The sequence below is a fragment of the Amphibalanus amphitrite genome, unplaced genomic scaffold (genome assembly GCF_019059575.1).
Source record: "Amphibalanus amphitrite isolate SeventyFive unplaced genomic scaffold, NRLGWU_Aamphi_draft 000946F_arrow, whole genome shotgun sequence".
Classification (NCBI taxonomy): Eukaryota; Metazoa; Arthropoda; class Thecostraca; order Balanomorpha; family Balanidae; genus Amphibalanus; species Amphibalanus amphitrite.
This window is the reverse complement of record NW_024882440.1, coordinates 219,133-237,304: the sequence shown is the minus strand read 5'-3', so window position 1 is coordinate 237,304 and position 18,172 is coordinate 219,133. Positions and strand designations below refer to the sequence as shown.

The following is an 18,172-nucleotide window of genomic DNA, read 5'->3' as shown; positions in this document are numbered from 1 at the left end:
ACGAACGCATGGAAGGCTCTAGTTTTGATTTACTAATGTGGACCCTAGCCCATTGTAATAATTAATAGCAGTAGTAAACATTAAAAGTAACATTATTGCCATCAGCAAAAGCAGTTGCAATAACACCATCGAAAGCAAGCTTCTTTATTCACACAATAACACCCGGTAACAGACAGCGCGTCAGTTTGTGTACCTCTACATCATTTCCCATTCGAACCAGTTCAATGGCTGGACTCTGCCCTCCGGTCTGCCAGATCTATGGTGAAATTGTTTGAAAAAATTGAAATTCAACAAACATGAAACTCTTGTAACGTCATTTAATCTAACCACTATTGAGCCTTTCATGCACATTGCGTCGCTCTGATTTTCAATAGCCTAGATAGATACATCTTGGTTCCCATATTGATTGACAAAATACGATATCCTAATGCCGAAAGCCTTGCTTATGGAACCAAAAGGATTGCTTTGCGTCGGACGATCCTGACCTGAAGCAGAGCTTGTTACCATCAGTGATTCAATTTCGCCTGTGTGCAACCGCAGACAAGATTTCGCTAGTCCCGGCTATGAAGTGTCCCCAAAATATAAAACCTTAATGCCGAGAGGCCGCCATGATGAGACGTCATCTCTGTCTGAGTTCCCGCGAGATCAAACTTTGTGCGGGGACCACCCAGTTGGCCTGCTGACTTCCTGATCTGTGTAAGAGCACGGCTTGTGGCGGCGAGCTCTGTTAAGCGCCTGGCGACAACTGCTCGCGGGTCGCGCTGTGTTCACGCTCCTCATGGTTATTCACGTTCCTCGTGGCGCACAGTGGGGCGTCCGTCACCAACTGCAAGGTGCATGGTTCAGGGCCAACTCGGGGGACAGCTTCGAGAAAACCGGAAGCCGGAAGGGCTAGATGGTAGAGAATACGAACGCATGGAAGGCTCTAGTTTTGATTTACTAATGTGGACCCTAGCCCATTGTAATAATTAATAGCAGTAGTAAACATTAAAAGTAACATTATTGCCATCAGCAAAAGCAGTTGCAATAACACCATCGAAAGCAAGCTTCTTTATTCACACAATAACACCCGGTAACAGACAGCGCGTCAGTTTGTGTACCTCTACATCATTTCCCATTCGAACCAGTTCAATGGCTGGACTCTGCCCTCCGGTCTGCCAGATCTATGGTGAAATTGGCCAATGCAACACGTCAGTCAAATTATGCAAATGCAATCCAGGCTTCCATAGAACATCCGATAGGGAACGATAATGCAGAACTAAAATGCATCGACACGTACTTCTGTCTGTTCGGCAAGAGCAGCTTCCTGTACTATATTTATTTGCTACTCGGAACGTATTTGAGCGATTTGCTGTAACCAGTATTGGGAGTTTGTTTCAATATGTGACGTTATCAGGCCGGCCAACAGCATTTCCGTCTGTCAAGCAGTCTGTGATAGTGTTTAACAGCGATTTCCATTTCATTCCACCGGACTGAGTCCCGTACGGCCGAGTCTCTGCCGGCCCTAATGCAGTCTCAATGTTTAATGTCTGACCAGATCGGTACGATTGGTGGCCGCCCTACCGGGTGCCGACACGCTCCTCCTTTTCCGGCGAGCGACGCTCCAATAGAGCGACCCAGATCCGTTTTTGTCATTAAACTTTAATCAGAGAGACGCTTCTCCACTCGCAGAAAGTACCGGCTAGAATAACTCGAAAATGCTCTCTCCGAGTTTGTAGCGGCATGTTGCCGCGGAGGCGTGAAAGGTCAACAATGAAACTTACGCTGCTATTTGCCGAGACAAGGAGATTGTCAGTTGGTTACATGTTTTCGATTTTCCCAGTCACGCTGAGTTGTTTTTGGTGGGACGAAATTAGGACTGACGCCCACATACTGATGCATAATGGGTGTAGAGTTAAGCATATGAAGTCAAGGATTCCAAACTGATCGCCAAGTACAGGAAGATATATAAAACGAATTTCTCTGTCTCTCAGACAGTAACTCCTTCTCTGTCCCTCAGTAACTCCCTTCTCTGTCCCTCAGTAACTTCCTAAGTAACTCTGTCTCTTAGAAGCCCACATCTCTGTTACTCAGTAGGTCGCATCTCTGTTCTGTCCCTCATTAGCTCCTCTCTTAGTCCCTCATGAGTAGTCCCCCCCTCTGTCCCTAAGAAGCTCGCTTCTCCGTCGCTCAGAAGCGCCCTCTCCCCCGCTCCGTTGGACAGCGACCATCGGTACTGTAATGTATTGTCCAGTGTCCGCGTCGTGGCCATCCGACGGTGACATCTGACCGCAGCGCGGCGATGCATGTTATCGGGAAAAAACAGATCCTGTTTGGCACAGACAGAAAGCACACAAGAGGCCAGCAGCGCCCCCCCCCCCCCAGCTCCCATCACTGTCGATGGCATTTGTTTCCTTTTGGCTAGGAAAATTAGCCGGCTGAAGGTCTTTTTTGTTCTTTGTTTTATTTTCTTATTTATATCTTTGTATCTTTTGTTGGTGCGCTTACATATATCAACTTGGCATTTGCTAGAAAATACAAATGCCCGCATCGATTAGGACTTGAAGTAGATCACTGATACGTTCGATTTTTAAATGTACTTATGTTGAGGAGCTTAGGCAATGGTTAACCCTCGCCCCGTTGGGGGGGGGCATTTTGGCCCCCCTGTGGTTTTTCCTGAATAGCAAGAAAACGGCGGCGCGCAGCGCCGCCAAATTTTCAGTACCTTCCCGGGCATCAATTTGACACCTTCACACCAAATTTCAAGTCTTAGGTCACCTTAGGTCAGGAGTTATTGAGGTCAAACTGAGGTCATGTTCGAGCAAAAATGAGCAAAAAACATGCAATCTTGAAACGCTCACCAAATCTACAGTTATCAAGCAATTTCAAAGTTCTTTATATGGTCTAGTAGACAAAAAGCGGCGCTACAAAACTGCTATCTCGGATTTTCAAAATTTTTGGTTTGTGACAAAAAAAAAATCAAAAAAATGCTTTTTTAGAAAAACTTTAAAAAATTCAAAAAAAATCCGAATTTCGTAAAAACCGGAATATATGTGATAGTCCCAGCGCTCTTCTATATACATGCCAAATTTCAGATCGATATCTTGTTTTTTGGCCAAGTTATAGCAAAAAAACTGTTCAAAAATGATGACGTCAAATTTTTGAACTCAATTTTTAGCGATTCTGGACCACGTACGGCAAAACAAAGACCACCATTGAACTCCCCGTGACGAGCTGCATCGATTCGATACCCACTTTATGCAAAAATATTAACTTTGAAATTTGACCTAATTTGACCTGACCTTGACCTGACCTTGACCTGACCTTGACCAAAACGTGACCTAAGCTGGCCCCAAAGGCTGCCTGACCCACATAATCGCATTTGTCATGTAAAATGGACCATAAAACATGTATCACACGACACTTTCATATTATGACCCCCCCGTGACCTGACCTCTGTGACCTGACCTGGTATCAGTGACCTCAAATAGCAAAATATGTGTTTGAAGAACATTTCCCCATCGATGATTTTCAATGAAATGCATTTTACTCGATTTTACAACGCATTTCTTGAAATGCCTGTAAACGGTGAAAATTGGACCTTTGACCTGACCTGTGACGTCATCGGTTTGACCTAGGTCAATAAAATTGGGTCACAAGGTAGTTCCCCGTTGGGGCTATCCAACGCCGTTTACCGCTTGTCGCTATGTTGCGTGGTTCTCGAGATCTTAGGGGGGGGCCAAAATGCCCCCCCCCCCCCAACCGGGCGCGTTGCTCGGCAGAGCCCAACGGGGCGCGGGTTAATGGCAGATCGCTGTTGCTATAGCAATAGCTGACCAAAAACAAAAACTTTCACTGGTCAAGTTAACTTTTGACCCCATTCTACCTGAACAAGTATATCACATTGGAGTGATAACTGTGCGAAAATGTCTAAACCATTACCGTCTTGTTCTCTGAAGCATATTGTCTGATAATAGCACAAGTAGCGTCCTTGCGATCGACATCAAAGCCAGGCCTTCTCGGTTCAACCGATCAATTGCTGAACGGAAGCGTTGGCAGCAGAAAATAGAAATCATCGACGTCTCAGCCTCTGCAGGCACAAGGACGGAGTTGATGCCGCCTGTGTGTGTGTGTTTTTTTTTCAAATCTCTCGAACGCCTGGACGGTGTTGCTGTCAGCTGCATTGAGCGCCCCCCCCCCCCGCCGACCGGGCCACGCTACCAGCTGACCCGTCGCCCAGGTGACGTGGCGCCCTGGGCCATATCTGACCTGGCCCCGCCAGAGACTGGCGTGGTCGAGCTGCCCGGGTGCAAGTGTGTCGCGCCGCAAGCAACAGCGAGGCCATGCAAGTCGACAACAGGAGATTCAATTATGTTCATTTATTTGGCTCTATCTTTTTTTTTTATATCCCTATCCCTAAAACGGGATTTTGAATCTGAGAACTTTATCGCTGCCAAGCAAAACGACTTTGAAAGTTTCAACAAAAAGTGGAACTTAGTCCTGGTCGATTTAAAAGACCGGAGCTTTCAGGGCCGCGTGCATGCCAGCAACCCTGGCGGCCGAGCGCCGTAACTTTGATCGCTTTTTTGGAATGCTGCATAAACTGATAATCAGCCACCGCTCCCATGACCCATCCGGGCCAACCCGGGACCGGCCTCTTTGACTGGGGCCGGTCGGCCGGCCGGGCGTGCGGGGCGCCGGCCCTACAAGTCGACGGCTCGCACGCCCGGCCGGTGGATAGGGGGCGCCGCCCGCGATACGTCTTCGCAGGGCGGCGCGGGCGGTGGCTGATGGCCCGCCTGGAGCGCCGGGGAGGTAACCCACAGCTCTCCCCGGCTGGGGAGGTATCCCCCAGATCTCCCCAGGGCCGTGGACGGCATCGTCCCGGCCTGGCCAGGCGGGCCACACCACAAACGAGCAAGTTTTTTTATAATTTGTTTCCTTTTCCTAGCTTTCACTTCCTCCCCTTTCCTTGAGCGATGTGATGGGGGGAGACACGCGGGCGGCGGGGCCGTGGCGGGCGGGTGGTGCCCTCTATCATTGCTGCACAACTCCGCACATGTACAACGTAGTATAACTTAAACGTAACATTTATTATGGCTTCAGCAGTCTCGGCGCTTTCAACCCGATCGTCAACTGTTTGCCGGCGGTGTCCTTGCCAGAAGCTGCTCCCGGCAGTCTGACTCTGCCCGCCGCCCCGGGCTGCGCTGCCGTCGACGATGAGCTGGCATCATATAAACGTGCATCCTGTTTACCCGTACTATTATTAGATTTTTGTGCTGTTTAATGTTTTCTTTAAGTTAAAGTTGGCTTTCTTATTGCCGCCAATGCGTGGCGCCATCTGGACCCATGCTGGAGACGAGCGGCGCCACCTGCCGCCACTCCACTGCTCATTACTTGTGGCGCTGCCTGACTGACGATGTGTGTTGTTTGTTTCTTTCCTAGTGTGTCGTTTATTTGTTTTGAATCGTAAAGATGTGAAATAAATAAAGATATATATAAAAAAAAACGGTAAAAGACAAAAAAAAAAAAAAAAGCCGCGCACGGCCGGTCCCCTCGCTGACTTCGCCTGGCTACGGCCTGCCACCAACCGCAACCATACCTGTCAGGAGGCCCATAAATATCGAGCGCCCGTCGCGCTTCGAACCCGGACTGTCATAACCGGGAACGCGTGCTCTCACCACGCGGAGTCCAACGCTCCAACCAACTGAGCTACGGGACCGGCATAAGTAAATATTGTATCTCAATAAATATTGTATCTCAACCGGCGTCACTCATCATCCGGGAATCAAAGTTGGCGAGGATCACAAAAAGTTCGAGCGCCGCCTATTGGCTATATTTCCTGCCAAGGCCTGTGTGCCAATGCTGTGTGTCTACGGTGGGAGCTCAGCAGATAGTGTGTTGACATGCTGTTTGTCGCACCTACAGTGACATAGCTCGCCCTTGATCTACTTTTGCGGATTTACTGAATAAAGATTACATTATGTTTTTGTACGCTGGTCAGCGAAGAAGAACATTGCTTTGTGTGCAATATGTTTTAAAGTAAGTTTCAATGGCATTTCACTAGAAAATATCTCGCTTGGTTTTGTAGCATGACTTTTATCTCAAGCACCGCACACTTCCAATGATGGAACGGATATGACCTGCAAAATGTATAAAAATACACGCGGTTTAACCCGCGAGTTGCTGGGGGGGGGGGGGCGTTAAACGCCCCCACTTTTTTCGCCGGGCCATAGCAAAAAAACCGGCGCGCCGCAGGCGCGCCAAATTTTGGGTACCTGTAGGGAATTGATTGAAGTTTATTGTGACAAAGTTTCAAAAAAATCGGTCGGAAAATTTTTGAGATTTCGAGGTTTTAGATTAGTCATGATTTCTGAGTTTTCGACCAAAAACGGCATATGTTAAAAAAAATCATATAAAATCACAGAATAGACATATAGACATGCCGTAAACGCCATTAGACTACCAATACCACGAACAATCAAATGGCTATCTTCGATTATTGATTATGGATCCGCATTTTCCAAAATCTTGAACTGAATCTTGGCAATTTCTCGTGACTACTTCACGACCATGATACATGAATTTCTTAAATTGAACTTTTTTAGCTAAACACGTACACATATGATAAAATGAATGTCCCCATCGTGTTCTACGCCCCAAATTACCCATAAAACATGTGTCACAGGCTGCGTATATCAGTTTTTATTTTCGGGGATATGTGCCTGCCCGGTTGACCTGACCTTGACCCTGACCTATACTTGACTGACCCCTGCATGGAGCTGACACTCTTGTAGGCCTTATATGATGGATTTTGCACCGTTTTGACAGAGTTTATGACGAGAGGCGCCCATTGCAAAGTCCTGAAGTCCATGCTACTGAAAGCCCGATTTCAGGTGTTTGACCTGACCTTGACCTGACCTGTGACCTCGAAATTCAACTTTAAAGTACTCAGCTGAAGCGTCTCGTCGTGTTCTTTCGTTTGCCGCCCCGTGCGTTTCGCTGCTCCTATTGGTTCTCAAGTTATCGGCTGGGGGCGTTTAACGCCCCCCCCCCCCCCAGCAAACGGTGGGTGGCGAAATACCCCAGCAACTGCCGAGTTAATCCGCAAACATAGATTATACATCCAAACACGTTTTCGATTAGAACGACTCTTGACATGCTATGCAATCGCATGTTGAAGAGGCCAACTCAGAACTCTATCACAAAAGAAGCATAGTCGTATCAAATAGCTTTTTGGCGTTTTTTTCTGTCTCGGAAGATCACATCACTTATCTGAGGTTAAACCCGATGATTGGAACGGCGCAGAAGAGCAAATAGCTGTAGAAAAAGTTAAACATCTCCTAACTTTTAGCATATCATGTTCACGAGTTGGGTTTGTCATTTCCTAGTAGGTATGTACGACGTTGTCGAAATCCGGTAAATTTGACATTGGAGGCCATGTGTTACCCATGTTGTTATGGTCAAACGCATGGCCGTAGCTCTAATGTTATAGCTTATAACTACTTTATCACTTGTCCATACAGGCATACAAATTAAATTTAAAAAAATGGACATCTTTGATTTGAAACGCCACACACGGCCGTTGCCAACGAATGGGAGGCCGGGTAGTTGAGAGATGTTCAGCGCCTCCCTGGCAGGGAGCTTGGAAGATCAGAGCCACAGCGTAGCATCATAGCTGTCATGGTGCATATAAGTAAACTACATCGGAGAAATCGGTACGTCATTATCAACTGCAGCCTTCTGTCGTCGGTTACTCGCCTCCTCTGACGTTCATTGGAAACCCAATTGAATTGTTTGATGGCGATTTCCTATAATCTATATACAATCATCATACCCATTCCAGCAAATGGATGGTCGTGCGGCATTGAAATATTTTACTTTTAAGCAATTTGCTGGCAATCGGTGATATGAATAGATCGGACAGGATGCTTACAATAAGTAGATGAGTTCAAGCTAACATTGTTTAACCCTGCAGTTGTTGGGGTATTTTGCCAACCGCCGTTTGCTGGAGGGAGGGGGAGGGGATAAAAGCCTCCAGCCGAAAACTCGAAAATCAATAGACGCACCAAAACGCACGAGGCGGCAAACGAAAGAAGGCGACGGTCGCACGCAGTCCCCTCCCGATGGGCACTGTTTGGCGTTGACACGGAGCGGTCACGGATGTGTCGACCAACTTCTGCCGACTGTAAATCAGAAGTTGGTGATTAACGTCGCGTGGAACAGCCCGTGTCGCCGGTGGTTACGACGTCCGGGTCAGCGATCGACGCTGTTCTGACGTGGGAGGGTCGACTCGATCGGTGACCGGACTTCCCATATCTCCACCGCACGGGAAGTGAGACGTCCCGCGCGCGACGAACGTCATTAGTCGTGAACTTACTCGAGTGGCGCGGCGGGAGTCGTTGAGAGTGAGGGTCTGATTTCAGCCATGAGTAAATTAGAATGTTGAATAATGTGATCCCTTGCGTCAAACTGGCATCGGATCTAGTTGTTCTATGGATTTAAGACGAGAACCAATAAAATGGCATAAAGATGGCCAGAGGTATGTTGTCAGTGGTCGCTAAGGACTCGCTAAGGAAAGACCTAATAATGCTTCAAGCCTGGCCGGTCACAAAGGTCACTGGACCAGATGCCCATTTTTTTTATTAAATTTATTCGTTTGTTTTCAGCTAAATTCAGCGGGTTTTTCCGCTGATTGAAAGCCACTTCGTGTATCGCCTCCCCAGACATATGTGACGCTCTCGATCACCGTCACCAGTCTTGCTGCGTTTGTACTTAGGGTCTCCGTGATATGACTGTTGCCACCCTGGCTAACCCCATCCACCACCTCTGCCGCCTCTTTGCACTCCGCTGAACATCAACAGAACCGCGGTGACGTACATAGGAGCTTATAGTGGTCCTATCCAATACATCCACGGCATGTTTATAGCCTCGTGAATATCTGAATCCGGTGGGCGATTCCATGAGATGAAGTGTGATATCAGCTACCAAATACGGTACTCTATTTCCGCATCCATAGCCCATAATGATGTGCTATTTCATATAGAGGTTTTTGTTCGGCTGACATATTTGTTTTGATGTAATAACTAACAACTATACTCTTATACATGTAAGCCATAACTGATCCCTGCGGTCTCTCTCTTTCTCTTTCTCTTTCTCTCTCTCTCTCTCTCTCTCTCTCTCTCCTCTCTCTCTCTCTCTCTCTCTCTCTCTCTCCCTCTCTCTATCTCTCTCTCCCCCTCTCTCTATCTCTCTCTCCCCTCTCTCTATCTCTCTCTCTCCTCTCTCTCTCTCTCTCTCTCTCTCTCTCTCTCTCTCTCTCTCTCTCTCTCTCTCTCTCTCTCTCTCTCTCTCTCTCTCTCTCTCTCTCTCTCTCTCTCTCTCAGTCTCCTCTTTATTCATGTTTTATCTCCCGTGTGAAATTATGCAATGTGTGTATGGAGTGCCACAATACTGTTCACTGACAGCTCGTTTTGTTGCAGATATGACGCGGATGCCCGGCAGAGTGGAGCTCTTTCGTATGACAGCCATTCTCCTGTACTACAATGTCGCCGCCAAGTCACTGCCAGGTACTTTTTTTTTCTTTTTTACATGCGAGCTTACGTTAACCCGCACTTGACTGAGCCTCCAGCCGAACAAAAATCAGCATCGTAGCGAGACGCATGAGGCGGTGTTGGAAAGGCCTCACCGAGACGCATCAGATGCAATCCTAAAATTTGGAATATGAGGTCATGTAAATCTAAGGAACTTTTGTTTCTCTGTACGATACCTTTAGGTCAGAAAAATGGCATAGGAAATAATTGTGTCATCATTGGACACAATACTGAGAGGTAAAGTAGGTATGTATTAGATTTGGAGGTCAAATATTGAGGTAGCGTGCTGAGCTTTGGCACAGCGGTTCGTCTCACATAGCCCTGTCAGATATATTCCGCTAAAAAATTGAATAGCAAACGAATATGAGATAAGTTTCAAAAAATTTGAGGATTCTGAAATTTTTATCAAAAGCTAAGTTGTTTGAAAATCCGAGATAGCCACTTTGTTCTTTGTAGAACACTATATTTGGTGCCTTGCTTATATTTACTTGCAAGTTGCAACTCTGTCAAATGTCACAAATGATATAGCTTTTAGGAAGCTTATACTTACTACATGCCACTTTTCGGTCGAAACTGGCGTGTATGTATTGACATCATAAAATCAGCTTTAAGGCAAATCGTTTGACAAATTCTGTCAAAATTTGAACAGCCAATGTCAAACTGGTGCAGGAGAAGTTATAACAAATTTCAGGTTGATCACGTGATTATTTCTTCAGCTATCGCGAAAGGCTGGCAGGGGGGCGCTAAGCCCCCCCCTCCGGCCTCCCTCAGTCAATGGCGGGTTAAAAGATACAATTTTTCTTGTTGCACAATGCACCAGCATGTGTCCTAAAAACAAAGGGGGGTCATACAATGCCAGTAGCAGCTGATACTCGGGCGTTTTCGTTCAATTTATGGCATCCATAATTTACTTTTTGGCCACCCATCACAACTATGGCAAAGCCTGTCCATGCATAATGGGCCCGTTTAGCCGACCGGGTTATTGCGCGGTCAAATGGGATGAACAAAGAGACATCCCAAAGCGAGACTCAGAGGCCACTTGGCCGCCTTAATGTATTGAAATCGGCGGCTGATGTTTCCCCTCTGACAAATGGCCTCATCGGTCAGAAACAGAGCGATGTGACCAACACATGATGCCAGCAAGCGCAGGAAAATAGCGTCAGTTTAATATTTTTTGCATTGCATGATGAAGACATGAAATGTGGATTGAAATAACCAGCTCCACTACTATTTATTATTTCCCAAAAAGGTTTTATGAATGGTGGTTAGTCACACCTGTACCCTCATAAAGTCTGTTTATGTAAAATGCTCGTGTGAGTGTCTGTTTTTTTTTAAATATAAGAAAATAACTAAAATTTTATGGAAAGTATCATAATGATGTCACCATAGCATTTCGGTCCTTTTTGATTTGTTAGGAGTTGCGACCAACTAAAGGAACCACACTGAAGTGTGTAGCTGGAACGAGGTAAAATAGGCCTGGCCTGTAAATACTTAGGCAAAAATGTACTCCGAAAGTCCGCCTTGATGAGAGGTTTCGGTTGCGGTTTCCCAGTTCTTCTACTACCGTCGGTTCTGATGTTGGATAGAGTGGGGGGGGGGCAGAATCTGACCCCCCCCCCCCAGCAGAGCGCATGTGGGTGAAGAGCCCAGCTCTTCACCCACCCACTAGTAATTGCATAATGCAGGCTGATGCATTATGCAAAACCTTGTAGACAATTCGAGTGCGGCATTCATCTCAAATACTTTTCATTATTTACCATGAGTCAGTTAGGAGTTCGGACTAACGTATGCGTCACCCTCTCTGTCATGACACATAAGTAATTAGAAGGAAAGCTATGCAGGCAGGCTGCTTTACTGATTTCTTTAACTCCTTTGGAGATTATGTGCTATTCATGCTGGAGCTTTAGTTTCGGTCATTCAGATAATGTGTAGATGAATGGCGAATGATCTTCCTGTAAAATTTCGTGCAAAAATTTAAGATTTGCCCGTATGCATTACTACGAAAAAAAAAACAGTTGATTTTTTTTTATAAAAAAAACGGATATTGACATGAAATGGCGCAATATACGTTATGCGAACTCGATGACCCCTTTTAGCAGCATTGGCGAGCTATTGCGTTTCTAAAGTTATCGATGGTTTGGGATAATCATCCTACAGTAATCGGCAATGCAAATGGATGCCAATGGCCTCAAACGAAGTAAGGACCTGCCATGTATATTTGAATAATTGACCATGACAGTCAAAATAGTGGCATTTGTCCTTCGTCAGTCTGAGATGCTAATTCACAAAGTCACTTAGTAAATTTTCATTTACGAGGGATGTTAGCACCCTGATCATTCCTATTGCGATTGCTAGAAGTGTGTAAGGCATTGAAGGCTCAAACGTAAAGTATCTGACCTTTAACTGAAGCTGATATACCCTTTACATCAATCTGATTTTTTGATCAGCTTGGGTTATATCCATGGCGTCGTACCTTTAGCTTTGCACGGTGCACATACTCACTAGTCACTTGTCACCAACAACAACATGTCATCTTGGCTGTCTTTTACTATAGATACCCATCTGCTTTGCTGGTGGAAAATCCCCAACGAAACAGTGTTGTGAAATATGTTCTCAGTTATACCTCTAATCTTAGGATTGCCAATAAAGCTCCCCAGGCCTAAGCGCCCGGTTTCAGCGTTAAGTGTTCCGGGGTTCTTGAGTAGAGGCGTGGCACTGATGAAAAATGAGGAGCGAATATCGGCGCCATATTGGCTGAATACTGATTTATTTTCATTTTCATTACGCTAAAAGCCAAATATTGACCTATTGGCGAACCCGACTGCTGGAAGGCATTTGAGATCCATTCAAATTCGATGGAGCGCGGATACCGTACTATAATCGGAGACGCTTGCAAGCGTCGACTCTGTGCGGCCCACATACAAAGAGCTTTCAAAAGCGATGTCATATCTCACTTAGGATAATGGGAACCATTTGTTATCCAAATAAATGTTGCGGAACTTTTCCATTCGAAAATGCTATTTTTCACTACCTGCCTGGGAGTAAACAAGAGGATATAATTTTCTGTTGAAGATTTATGTCGAAGCACTATCCATAAAAGCATTGTCTGCTGGGGATGAGGCAAGCATTTCACGACCACAACATGAAAGCTGCTAATTCTTTCAGCTTCATTTGCCTGCTGTTAACAACATACTCAAACTTGTTCAATCGAAGTTCAACCTTGAAACAAACCACGTCATGTAATGCCTTTTATTGTTACTCTGGTATTAGGTGCTAGCAATAGTGATTCGCAATGAATTCCATGTGGTCGTCATCCACGAAACTTATAGATAAGATAAACAACCCGTTTCTGAATTTCACAAAATCATTTGCGCTGTAGCCTCACAACACCATTCCGTTTGCGATAGGTGACAACATTTTGGTGGCAAATCGCGGCAGTTTTTTCCGGTGGCAGTTACCGGCGGCGTTTCCAAAAGTCGTCCGCGTGTCGTCTCCGGCAGGCCAGCCAGCCGGTGCCGACTGCCATACATCACGGGACTAATTCCGCTCCGGGTCGGGTCGCGATGGAGACATTAGCGCTCGCACGTGTGGGACACGGGGTAGGAGAAATGGGACGTGGTAGGTATAGAAGGCGGGGCACGGGACAAGGGGCGGAACGCAAGGACTGAGGAGGAGAGCAATAAAGGGATGAGAAAGGGAAAGAGGACAAGGACTATGAAACAGAGCAAGGGGAGAAGATGAAATATGATAGGTGTACGGGCAGAGCACGTGACAGTCGGCGAAACCAAATAATCGAAGCATTCGAAAACGAGACAGGGGAGCGGAACACTGAACAGACACGGACCAGCCATCAGGGAACGGAAACAGGGCACAAGTGGAGCACTCCTGCTACAAAAACAATAAAACATCAATTCTTTTGACAATGCTGCCTAGTGCCTACTTGTCTGATTCTTTCATCGCTATTTGGACAATGATCTTAACCCTCGCCCTGGCAGGGCATTTTTCATAACACGGCGTGGCAGGGGGGGGGGGGTCGATGCGACCCCCCCCCCTCGCGATTGGCTCCTATGGCACCTAGAAACACCAAATTTGGTAGGTAGGTGGACCCCCTGGAGCCCTGTACAAATTTGGTTGCTCTAGGTCAATATTTAGGGGGGTTTTGGGGGTATAAATGTAAAAATTTCGCTAAAAACAGGTCAAAAGTTTTTCGCTTATAACTTTTGATCTAATTAAGATAGAGCAAAAGAAAAGCACCAGTGAACTCCGCACGTCAAGGCGCGTCGAATGATATACTTTTTAGCTTGCTTAAGTGTACTTTAAGTTTAGTTTTTCTTCAATTTTAAGTAAACTTAAATTAATAAATTAAGTTCAAGTTCACCAAATTGCATCATATCGCATATCATTCGATTAGGCTGATCACCAGGAACACAATGATACCATTTTTTAAGCTCTAACGCCATTATGTGCCAAGTTATTGGCAAAAACGTCATTTGACCTCAGTTGACCTCATTTAACCTGACCCATAGATAAGTACTAGATAATAATAACACCTATGTACAACAAAAGACATGTTGATGTGTGCCCAAATAATGTTAACATGTAACACGATGAAATGAATATGTATTACAAACTTCAATGCTCTGAATGCAATCAAAATGTCCCATGGTGTCCGCTGTCAATATCACAGTATTATTCGCTCGTTACATCTCACACAAACAATTCTGATGGCGGCAGCTGGTGGGGTAGTGCTGGGGGGGGGGGGGGTCCTGTGACAAGAATATTCCATCATTCATTGACAAAAGAACACTTGAACAATGCATGCATGAAAGACAGACTTTCAGCTCAAAATACAACTACCAACAAAATCAAGTTATCATGAACAAAGCATTAACCAATTCTCAATGGAGACACCTCAATCTGCACCACAACATCAAAGACTTGCTTCATATTGCAGGTGTGGAAACTAATCCTGGACCTAAACTCAGTCATGATACATTGCTAGCCTCCCATATTAACATTAATAGCATAACAGCACCCCATAAACTTGAGGAATTGCAACTATTCATAGAAACACATGGTGTAAACATATTGGCATTGACAGAAACTAAACTAGATGCGAATGTGCATACAAGCCTATACAACATAGATGGGTTTCACTCACCAATGACCAGACATCGGGACAGAAGAGGAGGAGGAGTAGCTTTATATTGCCAGTCAACTATACCAATTACTAGGCTCACAGAACTTGAAATAAATGATGAAGAATGGCTTTGGGCCAAATTAAAACTAAACAACGTTACCTTAATCATCTGCTGCCTTTACCTGCCACCCAACCTCAGCACAGATAGACTAGACAATTTTTTAGACAGCTTTAGTGAAAGTGTAAGTGCAGCCCATGCACACAATCCCTCCAGCATTATTGTCCTGGGTGACTTTAACGCAGGTAATATTTACTTAGAAAACAAAAACAACCACAGCGGTATCACATTATTTGATAACAAATTGAAAAATGTAGCAGAAGCACTGGAGCTAGCACAACTTATAAGTGAACCCACCAGACCATCACCTGAAGTAAAAAACCTCCGTGATCTATGCTTTGTTTATAATACACAACTGATTAATGACAGTGGTATCCTATCATCTTTCTCAACATTAGATCATTTTCCAACATTTGTATCATTGCAAATGAAGCCGATAGCAATACCAAACTCGTACAAGACAATATGGGACTATGACAAATTGAACGCCGACCAACTAACACAAACACTTATGAACACAAACTGGAATGACATAATTGAAAAGGACATTGATACTGCAATAGAAGATTTCACAACTAACTTGTTAAATGCTGCACACCAAGCAATACCAACAAAAAAGTGACTATAAGACAGAGAGACAAACCTTGGGTGACCGCTGACCTTAAACGTGCAATCAGAAAACGAGACAGACTGTTTAAACGCGCCAAGCACAACCAGACTGAATATGACTGGAGAAGGTGGAGAGAACAACGCAACCTAACAACAACAATAACAAAACAAAGAAAACAACAATACATGCAGACACAAGTGTCTGTATTGCTGGAAAACAAGCAGAACCCCCACAAGTATCATCAAACACTACGTAATATAACTGGAAGAAAAGTAGACAAAGCTATACCACCTCTTGAGACGACAGATGGCCAGACAATTACTGAAAGCAAGGACAAAGCATCGCTTCTTAACAACTTTTTTGCAGCACAATCAAACATTGATGTTCCCGATACCCACGCTACCCAGTTGACTTCACAGCCGGTACTTTTTCCAACCTTAAATTCGATTAACGTAAGCAGTCAAGAAGTCTTAAAAGCCCTGAATGCCTTAGATCCAAATAAATCAACTGGTCCAGATGAACTCCCCGCTAAAATTTTAAAGCTTACTGCTATTATCATTGCCGAGCCATTAGCGAAGATATTCAATAAATCACTAAATGAAGGCATCTTTCCAGGATCTTGGAAGCTTGCTAATATTAAACCAATCTTTAAAAACAAGGGATCGCCATCACATGCATCGAATTACCGCCCAATTAGCCTCCTATCTTGCCTCTCAAAAGTTCTTGAGAGACTGATATTCAAGCATATATATGAGCATTTAATGAACAACAATCTTCTCACTGAAAAACAAAGTGGCTACAGGCCAAATCATAGCACCCAGTTACAATTGATGTACCTTTCACATAACTTGTACAAGTCTATCGACAATGGAAAAGACTTTACTGCCATATATTTGGACATTTCCCGATATTTTGACAAAATTTGGCACAAGGGTCTTCTTCATAAATGTAAATACGAATTTGGAATAACCGGCAACCTTCTAAATTGGCTCACTTCTTACTTATCAGATAGAAGGCAGCGTGTGAAAATAGAAGACTCCTATTCAACCATTCTCACTACTAATGCAGGCTGTCCACAAGGCTCGGTCCTGGGTCCTCTCTTGGCTCTTCTGTACTTAAACGATCTATCTAACAAAACATCAAACGAAACTCTATTTTTTGCAGATGACACATCTATGTACGCTTCACATACGTCAGCCACTTTGACTGAAGTGGAAAATTCCCTGCAAAACGACTTGAACGAAATTTATAAATATGGGGAGAAGTGGTTGATTACATTTAATGCTACAAAAACAGTTCAACAAACATTCAGCAACAAGCAAACTGATAAAAGCTTGCCTCATTTAACTTTTGGAGGAGAACTCATACCCATACACAAAAACCATAAGCACTTAGGCCTTACGTTTTCTGAAGACTTGATGTTCAAGGAGCACGTCAACGAAATAATAAGCAAAGTAAACAGAAACTTAGGACCCCTGTACCCGATAGCGTCATATCTACCTAGAAAGATACTAGAGCAAATATACACACTTTACATAAGACCCTACTTCGACAACTCAGACATGATCTACGACGGACTTATAACGACCAGCGACGCAATTAGACTTGAAAGACTCCAAAATAGGGCTGCTAGAGTTATCACCGGCACCCTAACTCGGACTTCATCTGACAAACTCAGAACAGATCTGGGATGGTCTACCTTATCAGAAAGACGAAAACAACATAAACTTAGTATGTTCTATTCTATCATTAACAATCCAAAAATCCCATCCTATATCAAAGAAATAATACCACCACAACGAATCAATCAAATCGATAGACCCTTAAGAAACGCAACAACAAGAACGGAACCAGTCAATCGTACTAAAAAATATCATAATTCGTATGTTCCATCAACTACGAGACTTTGGAATCAACTTAAGGAAGAGAGCAGAGCTCTGAGGACAAAAAAGGCATTCAACAAAGAAATTTACAAAATGCAGGCAAAAGAGCACCCACTGAAATATTATTCCCTGGGTAAGAAAATAGGCAACTGTCTATTAACGAGGCTTAGAGTAGGAATGTCAAAACTAAATGCGCATCAATTTACAATACAAAGAGTAGATTCGCCGAGCTGTCACTGTGGCAACGAGTTGGAAAATGTTAAACACTACTTTCTTCACTGTCCATCATATGAAGAACAACGACGAACCTTATACAGATTCATCACCCATAATATTTGTGAACACTTCGCCCTCAAACCAGACTCATATAAACTGAATCTCCTCCTACACGGTACAACCAACGACCACGAACAACTCCTGACATTAGCACAACAGGTCCAAAATTATATTACGTCAACTAAACGTTTTTAATGACATCATGTACACCCTCGTCTGTAGTTCTGGGAACCCCTGGCACTGCTGCTGCCGGCTGCTGATCCATCTTTATTACTGAGCGGGTAAAAGTAACCACACCTACACGAGCGGCGGTCAACAAGTAGTCAATAAATGAATAAGTAAGCAAACACATAGATAATAAGGTAAAAAGTGTACGAAATCAAAATGCTGATTAAGCAAAAGGCGCCATGAATCAAGTGCTAAGGCACTTTTGCGCCAATTGCATGTTCATCTTATTTTTATTTCTGTCCATTTATGTTTGTAATAAAATTCGTTGTGTGTGTGTGTGTGTGTACACCAAACAAAGAAGCACCAAGTGACCTGCTGTTAAGTACTGTGGTTTCAAAGCACAAA

General features: G+C 44.4%; 1 protein-coding gene across 1 annotated transcript in view; it reads left to right on the top strand.

Moving 5' to 3' along the window:
- Positions 1-9,466: 9,466 nt before the first annotated feature.
- The window catches only part of LOC122368424 (hemicentin-2-like), a 43,937-nt gene continuing 35,231 nt past the window's right edge, over positions 9,467-18,172 (top strand). The window contains exon 1 of the mRNA XM_043342335.1: positions 9,467-9,548. Coding sequence (XP_043198270.1) covers positions 9,473-9,548 — 76 coding nt within the window. The 5' untranslated portion in view covers positions 9,467-9,472. The remainder of the gene's footprint in view (positions 9,549-18,172) is intronic.